This window comes from Culex quinquefasciatus, chromosome 2 (assembly GCF_015732765.1).
Source record: "Culex quinquefasciatus strain JHB chromosome 2, VPISU_Cqui_1.0_pri_paternal, whole genome shotgun sequence".
NCBI classification, from domain to species: domain Eukaryota; kingdom Metazoa; phylum Arthropoda; class Insecta; order Diptera; family Culicidae; genus Culex; species Culex quinquefasciatus.
Genome location: NC_051862.1, coordinates 55,942,875 through 55,957,657, shown reverse-complemented (window position 1 = coordinate 55,957,657; position 14,783 = coordinate 55,942,875). Strand labels below are relative to the sequence as shown.

Here is a 14,783-nt window from a genome sequence, read left to right as displayed (position 1 = left end):
AACATAAAAATCTATTAAAAGCAAAAGAAGGAATCAAATTTGGCTTTATTGATACCCATTTAGCAAATTATGAAAATTTGAGTACTTTCGAAAAGAAAAACGGTATTTCGTGCAAATTTTAGTATTCCATTAAAAAAAAACTTTAAAAAAGGGAAAATGCATGCCAAATTCCAAAAAGATTGAAACCCATATTGCAAATTCTGCATATTTGAATTCTTAAAAAAAACTAATTTTTGAGAAAATTTGAGTTTTTTCAGAAAATACGGTATTTTGCGAGAATTTAGCATTTCATTCAAAAAAAAAAATTAAACCTTGAAAATGCAAACAAAATTTCGCTACATTTCATACCCATATTGTAATTTATGAAAATTTTAGTATTTTTGAATAAATACAAAAAAAAATTTACATAATATTGATGGAATAAGTCAATTTAAAAGCGATTTAAAAAAATGAGTTATCGTCCGTTATAGTATATATTTTCACACACTTAATTTTCACATTTTTGCAAAATGTCAAAAAAGGAACGTTTTGATTGCCGAATTCATTTAACCTCAAAAATTAATGCAATATTTTGTAAAATCTTTCTAATTTTTTTTTTAAGTTATGCCCTTTGTGGGAGTTTCTAAAAATCCTATAAAAATAAAAAAAATTACCAGTGGGTAATTCTCCGCCAGCTCACACAGCAGTTGCTCCGATCCCTCTTCGATTTGTGTGAAACTTTTTTTTGTAAAATCGCGATTACTCGTGATTTTAATAAGCAAACACTCTAAAAAATAACCCTGCAAAGTTAGTAAGAACACGAAATTTTGAAATGAAAAAAAATATTCTAACAGCAATTCCCCACGAAAACAGCATGATTCGAAAAAAAAAGTTCTCCGATCGGGCTCAAAATTTTTCTGGGGGATCCTTGACCGAAATAATAAGACCCGTATTTTTTTGTTTGGCCATTAGGGTGACCTACGCCGTGTTAGGGTGGTTCAGAAAATGGCAATTTTCGTCGATTTTCGCAAAAACCACTTTTTTCAAAAAATCATATCTCCGCGCCATTTCATCCGATTTAAGCTGTCCTAGACGCAAAAGAAAGATGATTAGTTTGGCTATTTGAGAAAAATAGTAAGAAGTTTCAAAAATCTAGCTTAACATTTGAAGAGGTCGCATGAAATATAAAAATGCTGTTTTGAAGGTCTCGAGACCAAAGAGCCTATGTCTGAAAATATTTTTATCGGATTCCTCGGAAAATTTCACATAACATATCCAAAAATAGTGAAGTTATGTCATCGATACTCTGAGATACGATTTTTTGAAAATAAAAACTGGATTTTTCGAAGCGCCACGCGCAAAAATGGGAAAATGACGGAAACGGGAAAAAATGAACTTGTTTCACTAAAACTGCGATAACTTTAAAATTTCAGCGATGACCTATACATGTTAGGGTACCAAAATTTTCGTAATTAAAAGACGCAACTTTACTCGCTTTTTTAAAAACTCGAAAACAGGAAAAATAAACTTTCTTAGTGAATTCCATTCAACCCTCATTTTTTGATTACCGATATATGAAAATAACGGCCCAATTTTCATTGTAAATTTTGCTTAATTTTTATTCTTTCTTCAACAAAAATTACATGCTTCGAAATTTTCTTGATGAGAAAATAATTTTATGAAAGCGTTAAATACACTATTTTTTTTCTTGTTTTTTTTTGCAAAATTAAAAAAAAAAACCTTTGAAAAATTCACAAATTTTCTTTTTTTTTTTTAATTATTAAGCCAACACATTTTGCCTTTTCTGGAATTTTCTTAAAATTCTTAAAAATCTTAAAATAATGGACCACAGTTTTGAGAGACCATTTTTGTAGGGACAGCTGCCAAGTTTGTATGGAAAAACAAATTGAATATGACAAACTTAGCTTATGAAAAATGGCTCCATTAGGCATACAGGAGACACCCAAAATGTCTTAGTTTGGCAATATTGGAATAAGAAGACAACAGCTTCTTTGTTTGCTGTGTACCCTTTATGTTCTGAGTACTAAAGCGCAATTCTTTTTTGTTTCTCAAAATTCCCATTCCAGATCCTCGAGAGCATCGCCGACAACATCGAGGAAATCGAGGAGGAGTACCTCGTCCTGCGCGATCTCTCCAAGCACCCCAACATCCCAGACTTTGCCGGCCTCTTCCTGAAACGGGGCCTCACCGTCGAAGATGACCAGCTGTGGTTCGTGCTGGAGGTAAGTGACCGGCCCTCATCAATCCATAGGTTCCAATTTGGTAACAACACACTGCGTAACGCCACCACCGAGTCCGAGTCCACGTCTGTCCGTCTGTAGATCTGATCTGATTTGTGATGCTCTCGGAAGTGCAGACTTGTGAAAGGTCCCGCCCCAAGGGGTCTTCTCCACGGTTGTCCAACCAATCAGGTTACGTTACGATTACACCGCGTGGGGTCCGTCGCGAAAGTCGCCTCTTTAGACCTTTGCAACTGAATATGCATCAATTGACCGTGAACTTGGCGCGCGAGCCACTTGGGGTTGTACGACGAGACTAATTAAGTTGGATGGAGAAAAGTTCGCCGGGAAGCTTTATCAATATCGCGCACCAAATTTCGCTCCACGCGCTTAGGTGGCGGCCTCTAATTAAGAGAGATAGCTCAACTTTGGACGTCGCCGGATGAAGTTGGTTGCATTACGGTCGAGCCTTACGACTCTATCATCAGCTGCTTCCGTCATCGATGTTGATTGGCTATCGAAGCGTATGCAATACGGCGTTAAATGCAGTAGAGTTTGTTTTTAAATTGGCTCTATCTGGTATCGATTTTTGAAGGCTTGATTTGATACTGAGTTAACTTAAACCAATATGAATTTGATCAGAAATCAAAGATTTACCTCAACCTCAACCAGTTAAAAAAAAACGCCTCAAAGTATGCAACTCTTTAACAGATACACAACGCTCGTCTTCAAAACTCCTAAATGTACGCATCCAAAAATTTCTCTCAACTGAATATTTATAAATTCAATCCAAACGTGGATTTAGGGTAAAAGATATCAAATTACAAGGTGTAATTCGGACGTGAAAATCTTTTACTTGGCATACACTTGATCTGGATCTCTCCAAGCTTTGCGTTTATTAGTTGTGAAAATCTTTCTCCGTAAAAAAATGCGCAAAGATATTAAACGCGCGATAAACGCATTGGATGAATGCGAAAATAATTAGTGCATCTTTTACAAAAGGGGAGAGAGGTGAGCGCGGGTGTCAATCATGCTAATGAATATTGCATCGAGGTAGCAAATCTCTCTCTCGCACCTTCTGCGGGATTCCCTCAACGCTTAACTCTGTGTGCGTCACTTGGTGGGCGCCGATATCACTTGTTTACTTCCAAGTTTCGGAAATTTAAACGAAAATTCATGAGTTTAACGAAGCGTCTCTTTGGACCGCCAACTGAGTATCGGTCACTAGGGATGTTCAAAGGTGAGGTAGTTTGATAAATGATGGTTCATGTTGGCAATTTTAGATATTTTGTCAACAGTGTTGATCATTCTATAAATTACTGTTTTTTTTTTAAATTATTCTGTCTTAGTAAAATTTGTAACCACAATCAGACAAGTTTTGGATACTTTTATTTATTTATATATTTTTTAAAACATTTATAATTTAATGTTACTAATTATACAGTTAAGTCTAATTTGAATGGCTGATTACCTTAACAATTACCAAATGCAATAGGCAATATTTCATAAACACAATTCTGGCTGCCATCTAGGATTTCAAAGTTCTAAACCACTTTAGAGAAGATTACTGCCATTCTAGTCATAATTGTTTCATATAATTTTTTTATGGTTGAGACTTTTAATCGTTTTTTCCTTCACGGTTATTAACTTTCCGAAGCATTGTATCTTGGTTACCTGACCCATGTTAGAAACACGGAAATCGATCACAAATTTTAAATTTCTCGGTACCATTTTTTGAAAATAACAATTATTCGTAGAACGGAAGTTTGGAAGTCATACTTAAGCTCGACAATCTATAATAAAACAAAAAAAATGTAGTTCGATTATTCGAAGTGAAATTTTGTTTTTTTTTTTAATTTAAATTACTTGAAAGATCTTCTTCTTATAAACATTTCGATTTAAATTGTCTATTGTGCTGAAGCCAAATCAAAAATAATTTCATTGAAAATGTTACGAAAACTACTTTTCAAAAAACTTTGGATACTTCTGTACTATCTCAGAATAATCTCAAGACATTCCGAAAGAATCTTAACCCTCTACAACCCAACCCCGCCTTTAGACGGGCTTCGATTTAAAAAAATCGCCAAAAATCAATTTTCAACCAATTTAGGATCTTTAAAATGCATTGGAAAGAAGAACTCTTAAAATTGTAGAAAATATATGGGTTGGATGATTTACTTGTTTTACGTGACTTTGCCAATGTCTAAAAAAAATATTTTTTTTTTTCATTCAACTTTGGCTGTGTTTTTAACTAACATTTTAATGGTGCCATTTTATAGCAGAAAATGTGAAAACAAGCAAAAAAATTGAAAAAGTGACTGTAAAAACATAAAAAAATTAGATTTCCAAAAAAAAAAATTGGCAGTAGAGGGTTAATTTTCATATTTTGTTTCAAAAAACTGCAACCAATCAAAGTAATTCTGGTTTTTTTTGGTTTAAATTGATTTTACCGATTTGTAATCAAATTTTTTTTTTTCAAACCTAATATTTTTTGCCCTCTGTGAAAAGTTTTGAAGAGTGGAGACGAGCAAACTTAAAAAAATGCATTTGTGTCATTTTAAAACGTTACCGCAAATCCACTTTTTCTACTTTTTTTTTTATCTGGATCAAACTTTGTTCATGTATTTCTTTTGTCAAAAGAAGCCAAATGTCGCAAATTTGTTTTATCCATAAGAGTTATACAATTTTGCGGGCTGGTCATACACAATGTCTAATCTGTGTCTCCACAAGAAATTTTCTGATCTATTTAGTGGTTATGGCAAAATTATGACTATTATTTATATGCGTCCCACACGGAAAATATCCGATTCATAAATTTACTACTTATCACTTTTTTATTTTTCTTTTATTTTGCGCTAAAGTTTGGGATCGAAAATAATCGAGTACCGAAGCAATTTTTTTTTGAAAAATGAGTTGTTTCAAAATATTAGAAATATGGTTTTACAGAATTTTACAGGAAGCTGATGAAAAAAACAAATTTGAAATCGAAAATGTGAGTTATGAATTATAACAAATACGTTACACAAAAACAAAATCGAAGGCCTTAGAAAATTTCCAACAATTTCCTTTTTGGTCTTTGTTTATCCGACTGGTGATTGCTGAGATACAGCCTCTTGAAGTTGAAATTTTATGATGAAAAAAAAAACAAAACAAACATTTTTTCTCAGTGTCTTCTAATCAGTTCTAAATTTTAAATTATACAAAAAAGGCTGTTTGTTTACACTTGTTCTTTGACCAATTTACAATATTTTACTAGAAATGACGATTACTTGGGAACTTTTCAATACATACTTTTTTTTAATTTAAATCAAGCACAACATTAAATAAATTACATACATTTAAAAAAAAAATATTTTGCACATTTTCAAAAGTTAGGCTAAGTTTTCAAATTTGCATTATTCAAAGTTTTTGTCTCCTATCCTTCCTGGTCCTCAAATGCAAAAAATGCAAAAAGGCTTTAAGTAGATTTTTAATTAAAAATCTTATAATAAACGTTACACAGTGTATTCTTCAAATTCTAGATAGTTTACAATCTATTGCTTGAGTTTTGATTGACATAAACAACCAATCTACGCAATTTTTTTTCTATAAGAAAAGTTGTTTTATTAATCTTCGTTCTCAAAATTTGTTCAATCAAAAATAAAATATTTAGTATCACAAAATATGTAAGACTTTATAACAATGCTGCTACTATTTATTTTCTTTAAAATATCTGTGAATCCAAAAAAACAACATCTGTTTTTCTTCGTGTGATCTCTTGTCTAAATTAAACAACTTTCCGCATATGGTCTAATTTGACTGGAAATTGAAAAGTTAACCTCAAAAGTATATTTTACCATCGTAGTAAAAAGTAAGTTTTTAGATAATTGTAAAAAAAATCTCTTGATAATTGTAATCTGGTATACAGTTTGCAGGAGTGTGTCCTTGTTAAGGTACAAATTATAGAAATTACACATTATTTTTAAGGTTTCATAGCAATTACAGCTTTTGTCTTCTTATTCCAAAATGGTCGAACTTACGAACAACAATCTTATTGTAAAAATAGACAAACATTGTTGTAAATAAATTTAAAGACAATACTTGAGATTAATCATTCACTTTAGGAAAGTTCCCGTTTTTTTTTTGAAGATTCCAAAATGTGTGTATAAGATTATTTCTGAACTGCTTTTTTTAAAAAAGGTTCAATAAACCAAATTTCCAGTTTTTGCCTTTTGGGTGTTTTTGAAACCGCCTTGGGTTAGGGGTATTAAAAACACCCAAAAAGCAAAACTGAAAATTTGGTTTATTGGACCTTATCTAAGAAAATAAATATGCAGCTCATCAGTATGGGAAACCTACTTAACCGAAGTGTCAAGCTCATATATGAGCAGTTCGCTAGGATTTCGGTCATTCGATTTTTTTGTATTTTTTAATCCGACTGAAACTTTTTTGGTGCCTTCGGTATGCCCAAAGAAGCCATTTTGCATCATTAGTTTGTCCATATAATTTTCCATACAAATTTTTCAGCTGTCCATACAAAAATGATGTATGAAAATTCAAAAATCTGTATCTTTTGAAGGAATTTTTTGATCGATTTGGTGTCTTCGACAAAGTTGTAGGTATGAATACGAACTACACTGGAAAAAAATGATACACAGTAAAAAAAATTGGTGATTTTTTATTTAACTTTTTATCACCAAAACTTGATTTGCAAAAAAACACAATTTTTATTTTTTTTTTGTTTCTTGATATGTTTTAGAGGACATAAAATGCCAACTTTTCAGAAATTTCAAGGTTGTGCAAAAAATCATTGAGCGAGTTATGAATGTTTGAATCAATACTTTTTTTTTTTCAAAATATCGAAATATTGGTCTCAAAAATTTTTCAACTTAATTTTTCGATTTAAAATCAAATTTGCAATCAAAAAGTACTTTAGTGAAATTTTGATAAAGTGCACCGTTTTCAAGTTAAATCCATATTTAGGTGACTTTTTTGAAAATAGTCACAGTTTTTCATTTTTTTAAAATTAGTGCACATGTTTGCACACTTTTAGAAAAATATTTTTGAAAAGCTGAAAAAATTCTCTATATTTTGCTTCTTCGGACTTTATTGATACGACCTTTAGTTGCTGAGATATTGCAATGCAAAGGTTTAAAAATAGGAAAATTGATGTTTTCTAAGTCCCACCCAAACAACCCACCATTTTTCAATTTCGATACCTCAGCAACTAATGGTCCGATTTTCAATGTTAAAACATGAAACATTTGTGAAATTTTCCAATCTTTTCAAAAACAATATTTTCAAAATTTTTAAATCAAGACTAACATTTCAAAAGGGCCAAACATTCCATATTACGCCCTTTAAAAATGTTAGTCTTGATTTAAAAAAATTCAAAATATTTTTTTCGAAAAGATCGAAAAATTTCACGAATGTTTCATGTTTTAACATTGTAAATTGGACCATTTGTTGCTGAGATATCGACATTGAAAAATTGTGGGTTGTTTGGGTGAGACTTAGAAAACATTAATTTTCCTGTTTTTAAACCTTTGCATTGCAATATCTCAGGTCGTATCAACAAAGTCCGAAGAAGTAAAATATAGAGAATTTTCTCAGCTTTTCAAAAATATTTTTTTTCAAAGTGTGCACTAATTTTAATAAATGAAAAACTGCGCTGTTTTTTCAAAAAAGTCACCTTAACATGGATTTAATTTGAAAACGGTGCACTTAATCAAAATTTCATTAAAGTACTTTTTGATTGCAAATTTGATTTTACATCGAAAAATGAAGTTGAAAAATTTTTGCGACCAATATTTCGATTTTTTGAAAAAATCAGTATTGATTCAAAAATTCATAACTCGTTAAATGATTTTTTGCAAAACCTGGAAATTTCTGAAAAGTTGGCATTTTATGTCCTCTAAAACATATCAAAAAAAAAATAAAAATAGAGTTTTTTTGCAAATCAAGTTTTAGTGATAAAAAGTTAAATAAAAAATCACCAATTTTTTTGACTGTGTATCATTTTTTTCCAGTGTAGTCCGTATCCATACCTAAAACTTTGCCGAAGATACCAAATTGATCAGAAAATTCACTCAAAAGTTTCAGCTGTTTGAATATTTACATACCATTTTTGTATGGACAGCTGCCAAAATTGTATGGAGACTTGTATGGGTGAACCAATGACACGAAAAAAACGAAACTATTGGCACTACGCCCCCCGGGGCATGGCCTTCCTCTAACGTGGGATTTCTGCTCCAGCGCCTCTGACGAGACAGGAGAAACCGGGACCGACGTTTTACTTCACCATCCGATAGAAGCTCAGTGGATCCAATGACACAAAATAGCTTATTTGGTCATAGGTAAGGCCCCCACAAAGTTTGAGCCAAATAAAAAAATACAAATAAAATCCATTTCCGGTTTTTTGTAGAGAATTGCTCCTGTGTATATTTTTGCAAGCTTCAAAAAGCGTTATGTAGATCTAAACAAAACCTACAAATTGCTTTTAAAAGATTGCAAAAATGTTGCATCGTTCAGAGGAATCGACATATTACACGGAGAAAAAAGAGTTTCCAAAAACGTGAACAGCGTTCATGAAAATGGGAACCACGAACAAAAAGTTCAAATGCCATGGTACGTTTTTCAAAATCGTACCATGGGATTTGAACACTTTGATCGTGGTTCCCAATTTCATGAACGCTTGTTCACGATTTTGGGAACTCTTTTTTCTTCGTGTAGAAAAACGTAACGCACCGCTGTACTCCTTACAACAAGTGGATTCAAAAGAACCTTTCGAAAGACACCAAAACACCAAAAAATCCTAAAATTGATTCATTTGACTTTCTCAAAATTTTACCTTTTACCAGAATTTAAGAAAAAAATTAAATGACACATGAGTAATTTGAATCAAGTTCCAAAAAAAAAACGGAATACAAACGTATTTCTAGGCGAAGTTATTTTGAGTTGTTTTCAAAACATAACATCAGCCTACAGAATTAGATCTCATTGTTAAGATATTGACATAAAGACCGTAAATTGTCGTGCTTGTGCTTATTACAAAAGGTTTAAAACTACGCGATAAGATAGTATCTCTTCCCTGACAGATCCATATCTCTCTTGAGCACCCCTTACCCAACTCACCTTGCATCATCCCTATACGCTGGCTGCTGGTCTCTACTCCGCGGTCACTCTCTCACTCACCTTAAGGTGCAGCTGCCTGACACCGTCAATCTCTTTTCTCCTGAGAGCAAACGCCGACACTATCGGCGTGTTGATGAAAATGCGCCCACGCAACAAGGGAAAAACACGTCACAACGTTGTGTTTTCATTCGGCGAGAGAGCCTCTTTCTCCACCTCTTCCAAATTTCGCGGAGGTCGTCACGATCAGCGTTGGGAGTTGATCGCCGCGGCGGCATCGAGATAATTTGAGACCTCCACGGGCGGCTACTTCAGTTGATTCCACTACGCCGGAGGACACGGAAGTTACTCGGCTCAACTTACGCGAGTATCACCACTCTTAAGCTTAAAAACTTCTTCAACAGAAGAAAACGTCGTCACCGTCGACCTAGCTATTGCTCCGCGTGGCAATAGTTTTATCTAGTGTCGTACTCGTGGCGGCCGCAATTCGCGAATTCTGATCTGGCACAGTTTGACAATGCAATACCGCGTGTCGTGTATCGTGATTGTCGCGCTCGAAACCCCGGCATGTCGCTTCGTGTGGCGAACGACGTCCCGGTTCGAGGTCGGACTGGAGGGAGCCGCAACCGCAACCTGCCAGCAGAACCGGAAAGAAGATGAAGATCCAGAAGTTGGGGTGGCAGCGTTGCCAGAACCTCAGCGAGCCATTGCTGATCAAAAGCAAATCAACGAGGACAAAGACCTGGTAGGTCTTGGAGTGATTAATCCCCCCAACAGTTCAAAGAAACAACGACATCACCAGCAGTGGTACCACTCCAGTGGGACGTCCGAGTCCGCGGTGTTCTGTACCTACGCGGAATTTCCGCGAAAGGGTGGAGTTCACGTGCGTAGCGTGCAAGTCACGTGGATTTACCGGACGAAAAAGGTGGAAACGGGGGCGACCCTGACTAGTATTTACATTTTTACATACGTGCACATCAAGGTGAGCACGGAAAAGTGCCTGCTGGAGGGCGAAAGGACTAAAGTGGACAGTGAATTGGCAGGAAGAGGCCTTGAAGGGCTGCTAGAACTGAAGCAGGTATTATGGGCGATGTTCGGAAGAATGTTGAGTGCAAGATTGTTGTTGTTATCGTTGCTAATGAAGGGTGCTGCTATGTAAATTCGCTTCTAGTGCTACTGTTTTCGCGTTATGAGGTGACATTATACAAAGGAATTACCGGGATATAAAAATAAATAAAATGAACACATTATTATCTAAGATTACAATTCTTAGCAATCATGTCAACTCAGGTATTTTATAATGTGATCATACTTGTATCAATTGTGTTTGTTTACTGTTCATATTTACCAAATAGTCTGTAAAAGAATTTTCAATAGTGTATTGCAAATGTTGTACAATTTTTCTGCGTAAAGAAATTAAACTGCATCGAAGTTATTTTAATTTCAACAAATTTTATAACGAACACGTAAAAAAGGGATCCTTAGTACAATGTCAAACAAATACAGGCCGCAGTTTTTTAAAACCCAAAAATAATGATCTTTATGTAAACTACCCTCACTGATTGATTGGTGATCGATTTCGCCCAATTTGTTCCTGTATTCAATTTTTCAACTTATTTAATCACATATGGGGCAAATAGACCCCGATGGATGAGACTATCACTAATCGACATTTTAGGATGTTTTTGCGAATTTCACTTCTCTTTATCCCAACTTTTTGGTCCTGTGGACCGGATCTGATTTTTCTGCTAGCGTACAGTGGCGGGCCAGAAAGAAGGATACTAATGTTTTGAACACGGTTTGTCAAAAGAAAAATATTGTAAATCGAAATGACTCAAGGGAGATTCAGACCTAAGAAGTAATGTTTCACCTTCCTGATTACGAATATGTTTGATTCAACATATTCTTTTGGTTTAAATTGAGTTGAGACGTCTAGTACTACACGCAAAAAAGTCCGTTCCCGTAAACGTGAACAACGTACCATGAAAATGGAAACAAAGCAAATTTTATGATAAGATTTTGCACCGTGAACAAATGCATGTTTGCAACCGATTTCCATGATCGTTTGTTCACGAAAAACCGTAACGCCAGGTCTGGTTACGTTTTTCCTGTTCTCGTATTTATAAACTTCGTTCATGGTAACAGGAAACAAATCATACATTTGTTCACGCTCATGCGAACAAAAAGCATGAAATTTTCCTTCGGAGAAATTTTGTGGGCGTTGCCACAGTTTTGAAACAGAGGCGAAGAACGTTCAGAAATCATTTAACGGAAAAGTGACAGTTGCAGGGTATCATTCAATTATTACGTGATGAACTGTTTAATTTTGGCCCTGGTACGGATTTATTTATTTGCAATCAGTTATTCGCATACCAAAATTAGATAATTTAACCGATTTTGGATTTTTTGGCCGCAGATGAAAGATACCGAGAACCTGCTTTATTGGAGCAATGCCGACGGAACCTGGTCCAACCTGGCCACTCCGGAACGGGTCACCGGTGCCACTTGGGGACACTTCGGAATTTGCATGGAACTATGTCAAGTGACATATCAAACTTCATCAAATTAAAAACTATGTCCATTATAAGTGATACCAACGGTCTCTGGTTCAACCTGGCCACTCCGGAACGGGTCACCGGTAACCGCTGGCCACTTGGGGACACTTCGGAATTTGCAAGGAACCATGGCATGTGACATATCAAAATTCATCAAATTAAAAACTATGACCATTATAAGTGATGCCAACCTTTTGTGGTCCAACCTGGCCACTCCGGAACGGGTCACCGGTAACCGGTGGCCACTTGAGGACACTTCGGAATTTGCAAGGAACCATGGCATGTGACATATCAAAATTCAAGAAATTAAAAACTATGACCATTATAGGTGATGCCAACCTTTTGTGGTCCAACCTGGCCACTCCGGAACGGGTCATCGGTGCCACTTGGGGACACTTCGGAATTTGCATGGAACCATGTCAAGTGACATATCAAACTTCATAAAATTAATAACTATGTCTATCATAAGTGATGCCAACTTTCTGTGGTCCAACCTGGCCACTCCGGAACGGGTCACCGGTAACCGGTGCCACTTGGGGACACTTCGGAATTTGCAAGGAACCATGGCATGTGACATATCAAAATTCAAGAAATTGAAAACTATGACCATTATAAGTGATGCCAACCTTTTGTGGTCCAACCTGGCCACTCCGGAACGGGTCACCGGTGCCACTTGGGGACACTTCGGAATTTGCATGGAACCATGTCAAGTGACATATCAAACTTCATCAAATTAAAAACTATGACCATTATAAGTGATGCCAACCTTTTGTAGTCCAACCTGGCCACTCCGGAACGGGTAATCGGTGCCACTTGGGGACACTTCGGAATTTGCATGGAACCATGTCAAGTGACATATCAAACTTCATCAAATTAAAAACTATGTCCATTATAAGTGATATCAACGTTCTCTGGTTCAACCTGGCCACTCCGGAACAGGTCACCGGTAACCGGTGGCAACTTGGGGACACTTAGGAATTTGCAAGGAACCATGGCATGTGACATATCAAAATTCAAGAAATTAAAAACTATGACCATTCTAAGTGATATCAACCTTCTCTGGTCCAACCTGGCCACTCCGGAACGGGTCACCGGTGCCACTTGGGGACACTTCGGAATTTGCAAGGAACCATGGCATGTGACATATCAAAATTAAAGAAATTATAAACTTTGGCCATTATAAGTGATGCCAACGTTCTGTGGTTCAACCTAGTCACTCCGGAACGGGTCACCAGTAACCGGTGGCCACTTGGGGACACTTCGGAATTTGCATGGAACCATGTCAAGTGACATATCAAACTTCATCAAATTAAAAACTATGCCCATTATAAGTGATATCAACGTTCTCTGGTTCAACCTGGCCACTCCGGAACGGGTCACCGGTAACCGGTGGCCACTTGGGGACACTTAGGAATTTGCAAGGAACCATGGCATGTGACATATCAAAATTCAAGAAATTAAAAACTATGACCATTCTAAGTGATGCCAACCTTCTCTGGTCCAACCTGGCCACTCCGGAACGGGTCTCCGGTGGCCACTTGTGGACACTTCAGAATTTGCAAGGAACCATGGCATGTGACATATCAAAATTAAAGAAATTATAAACTATGTCCATCATAAGTGATGCCAACGTTCTCTGGTTCAACCTGGTCACTCCGGAACGGGTCACCGGTAACCGGTGCCACTTTGGGACACTTCGGAATTTGCATGGAACCATGTCAAGTGACATATCAAACTTCATCAAATTAAAAACTATGTCTATCATAAGTGATGCCAACCTTCTCTGGTTCAACCTGGCCAATCCGGAACGGGTCACCGGTAACCGGTGCCACTTGGGGACACTTAGGAATTTGCAAGGAACCATGGCATGTGACATATCAAAATTCAAGAAATTGAAAACTATGACCATTATTAGTGATGCCAACCTTTTGTGGTCCAACCTGGCCACTCCGGAACGGGTCACCGGTGCCACTTGGGGACACTTCGGAATTTGCATGGAACCATGTCAAGTGACATATCAAACTTCATCAAATTAAAAACTATGACCATTATAAGTGATGCCAACCTTTTGTAGTCCAACCTGGCCACTCCGGAACGGGTAATCGGTGCCACTTGGGGACACTTCGGAATTTGCATGGAACCATGTCAAGTGACATATCAAACTTCATCAAATTAAAAACTATGTCCATTATAAGTGATATCAACGTTCTCTGGTTCAACCTGGCCACTGGAACAGGTCACCGGTAACCGGTGGCAACTTGGGGACACTTAGGAATTTGCAAGGAACCATGGCATGTGACATATCAAAATTCAAGAAATTAAAAACTATGACCATTCTAAGTGATATCAACCTTCTCTGGTCCAACCTGGCCACTCCGGAACGGGTCACCGGTGCCACTTGGGGACACTTCGGAATTTGCAAGGAACCATGGCATGTGACATATCAAAATTAAAGAAATTATAAACTTTGGCCATTATGAGTGATGCCAACGTTCTGTGGTTCAACCTAGTCACTCCGGAACGGGTCACCAGTAACCGGTGGCCACTTGGGGACACTTCGGAATTTGCATGGAACCATGTCAAGTGACATATCAAACTTCATCAAATTAAAAACTATGCCCATTATAAGTGATATCAACGTTCTCTGGTTCAACCTGGCCACTCCGGAACGGGTCACCGGTAACCGGTGGCCACTTGGGGACACTTCGGAATTTGCAAGGAACCATGGCATGTGACATATCAAAATTCATCAAATTAAAAACTATGACCATTCTAAGTGATGCCAACCTTCTCTGGTCCAACCTGGCCACTCCGGAACGGGTCTCCGGTGGCCACTTGTGGACACTTCAGAATTTGCAAGGAACCATGGCATGTGACATATCAAAATTAAAGAAATTAT

The 14,783-nt window shown here is 36.5% G+C and overlaps 1 protein-coding gene across 5 annotated transcripts in view; it reads left to right on the top strand.

Moving 5' to 3' along the window:
- Window positions 1-14,783, top strand: part of LOC6039653 (myosin-IIIb) — a 191,676-nt gene that overhangs the window by 134,174 nt on the left and 42,719 nt on the right. For all 5 annotated transcript variants that reach the window (XM_038250748.1, XM_038250747.1, XM_038250750.1 and 2 more), the window contains one exon: window positions 2,067-2,222. In XM_038250748.1, coding sequence (XP_038106676.1) covers window positions 2,067-2,222 — 156 coding nt within the window. The remainder of the gene's footprint in view (window positions 1-2,066; window positions 2,223-14,783) is intronic.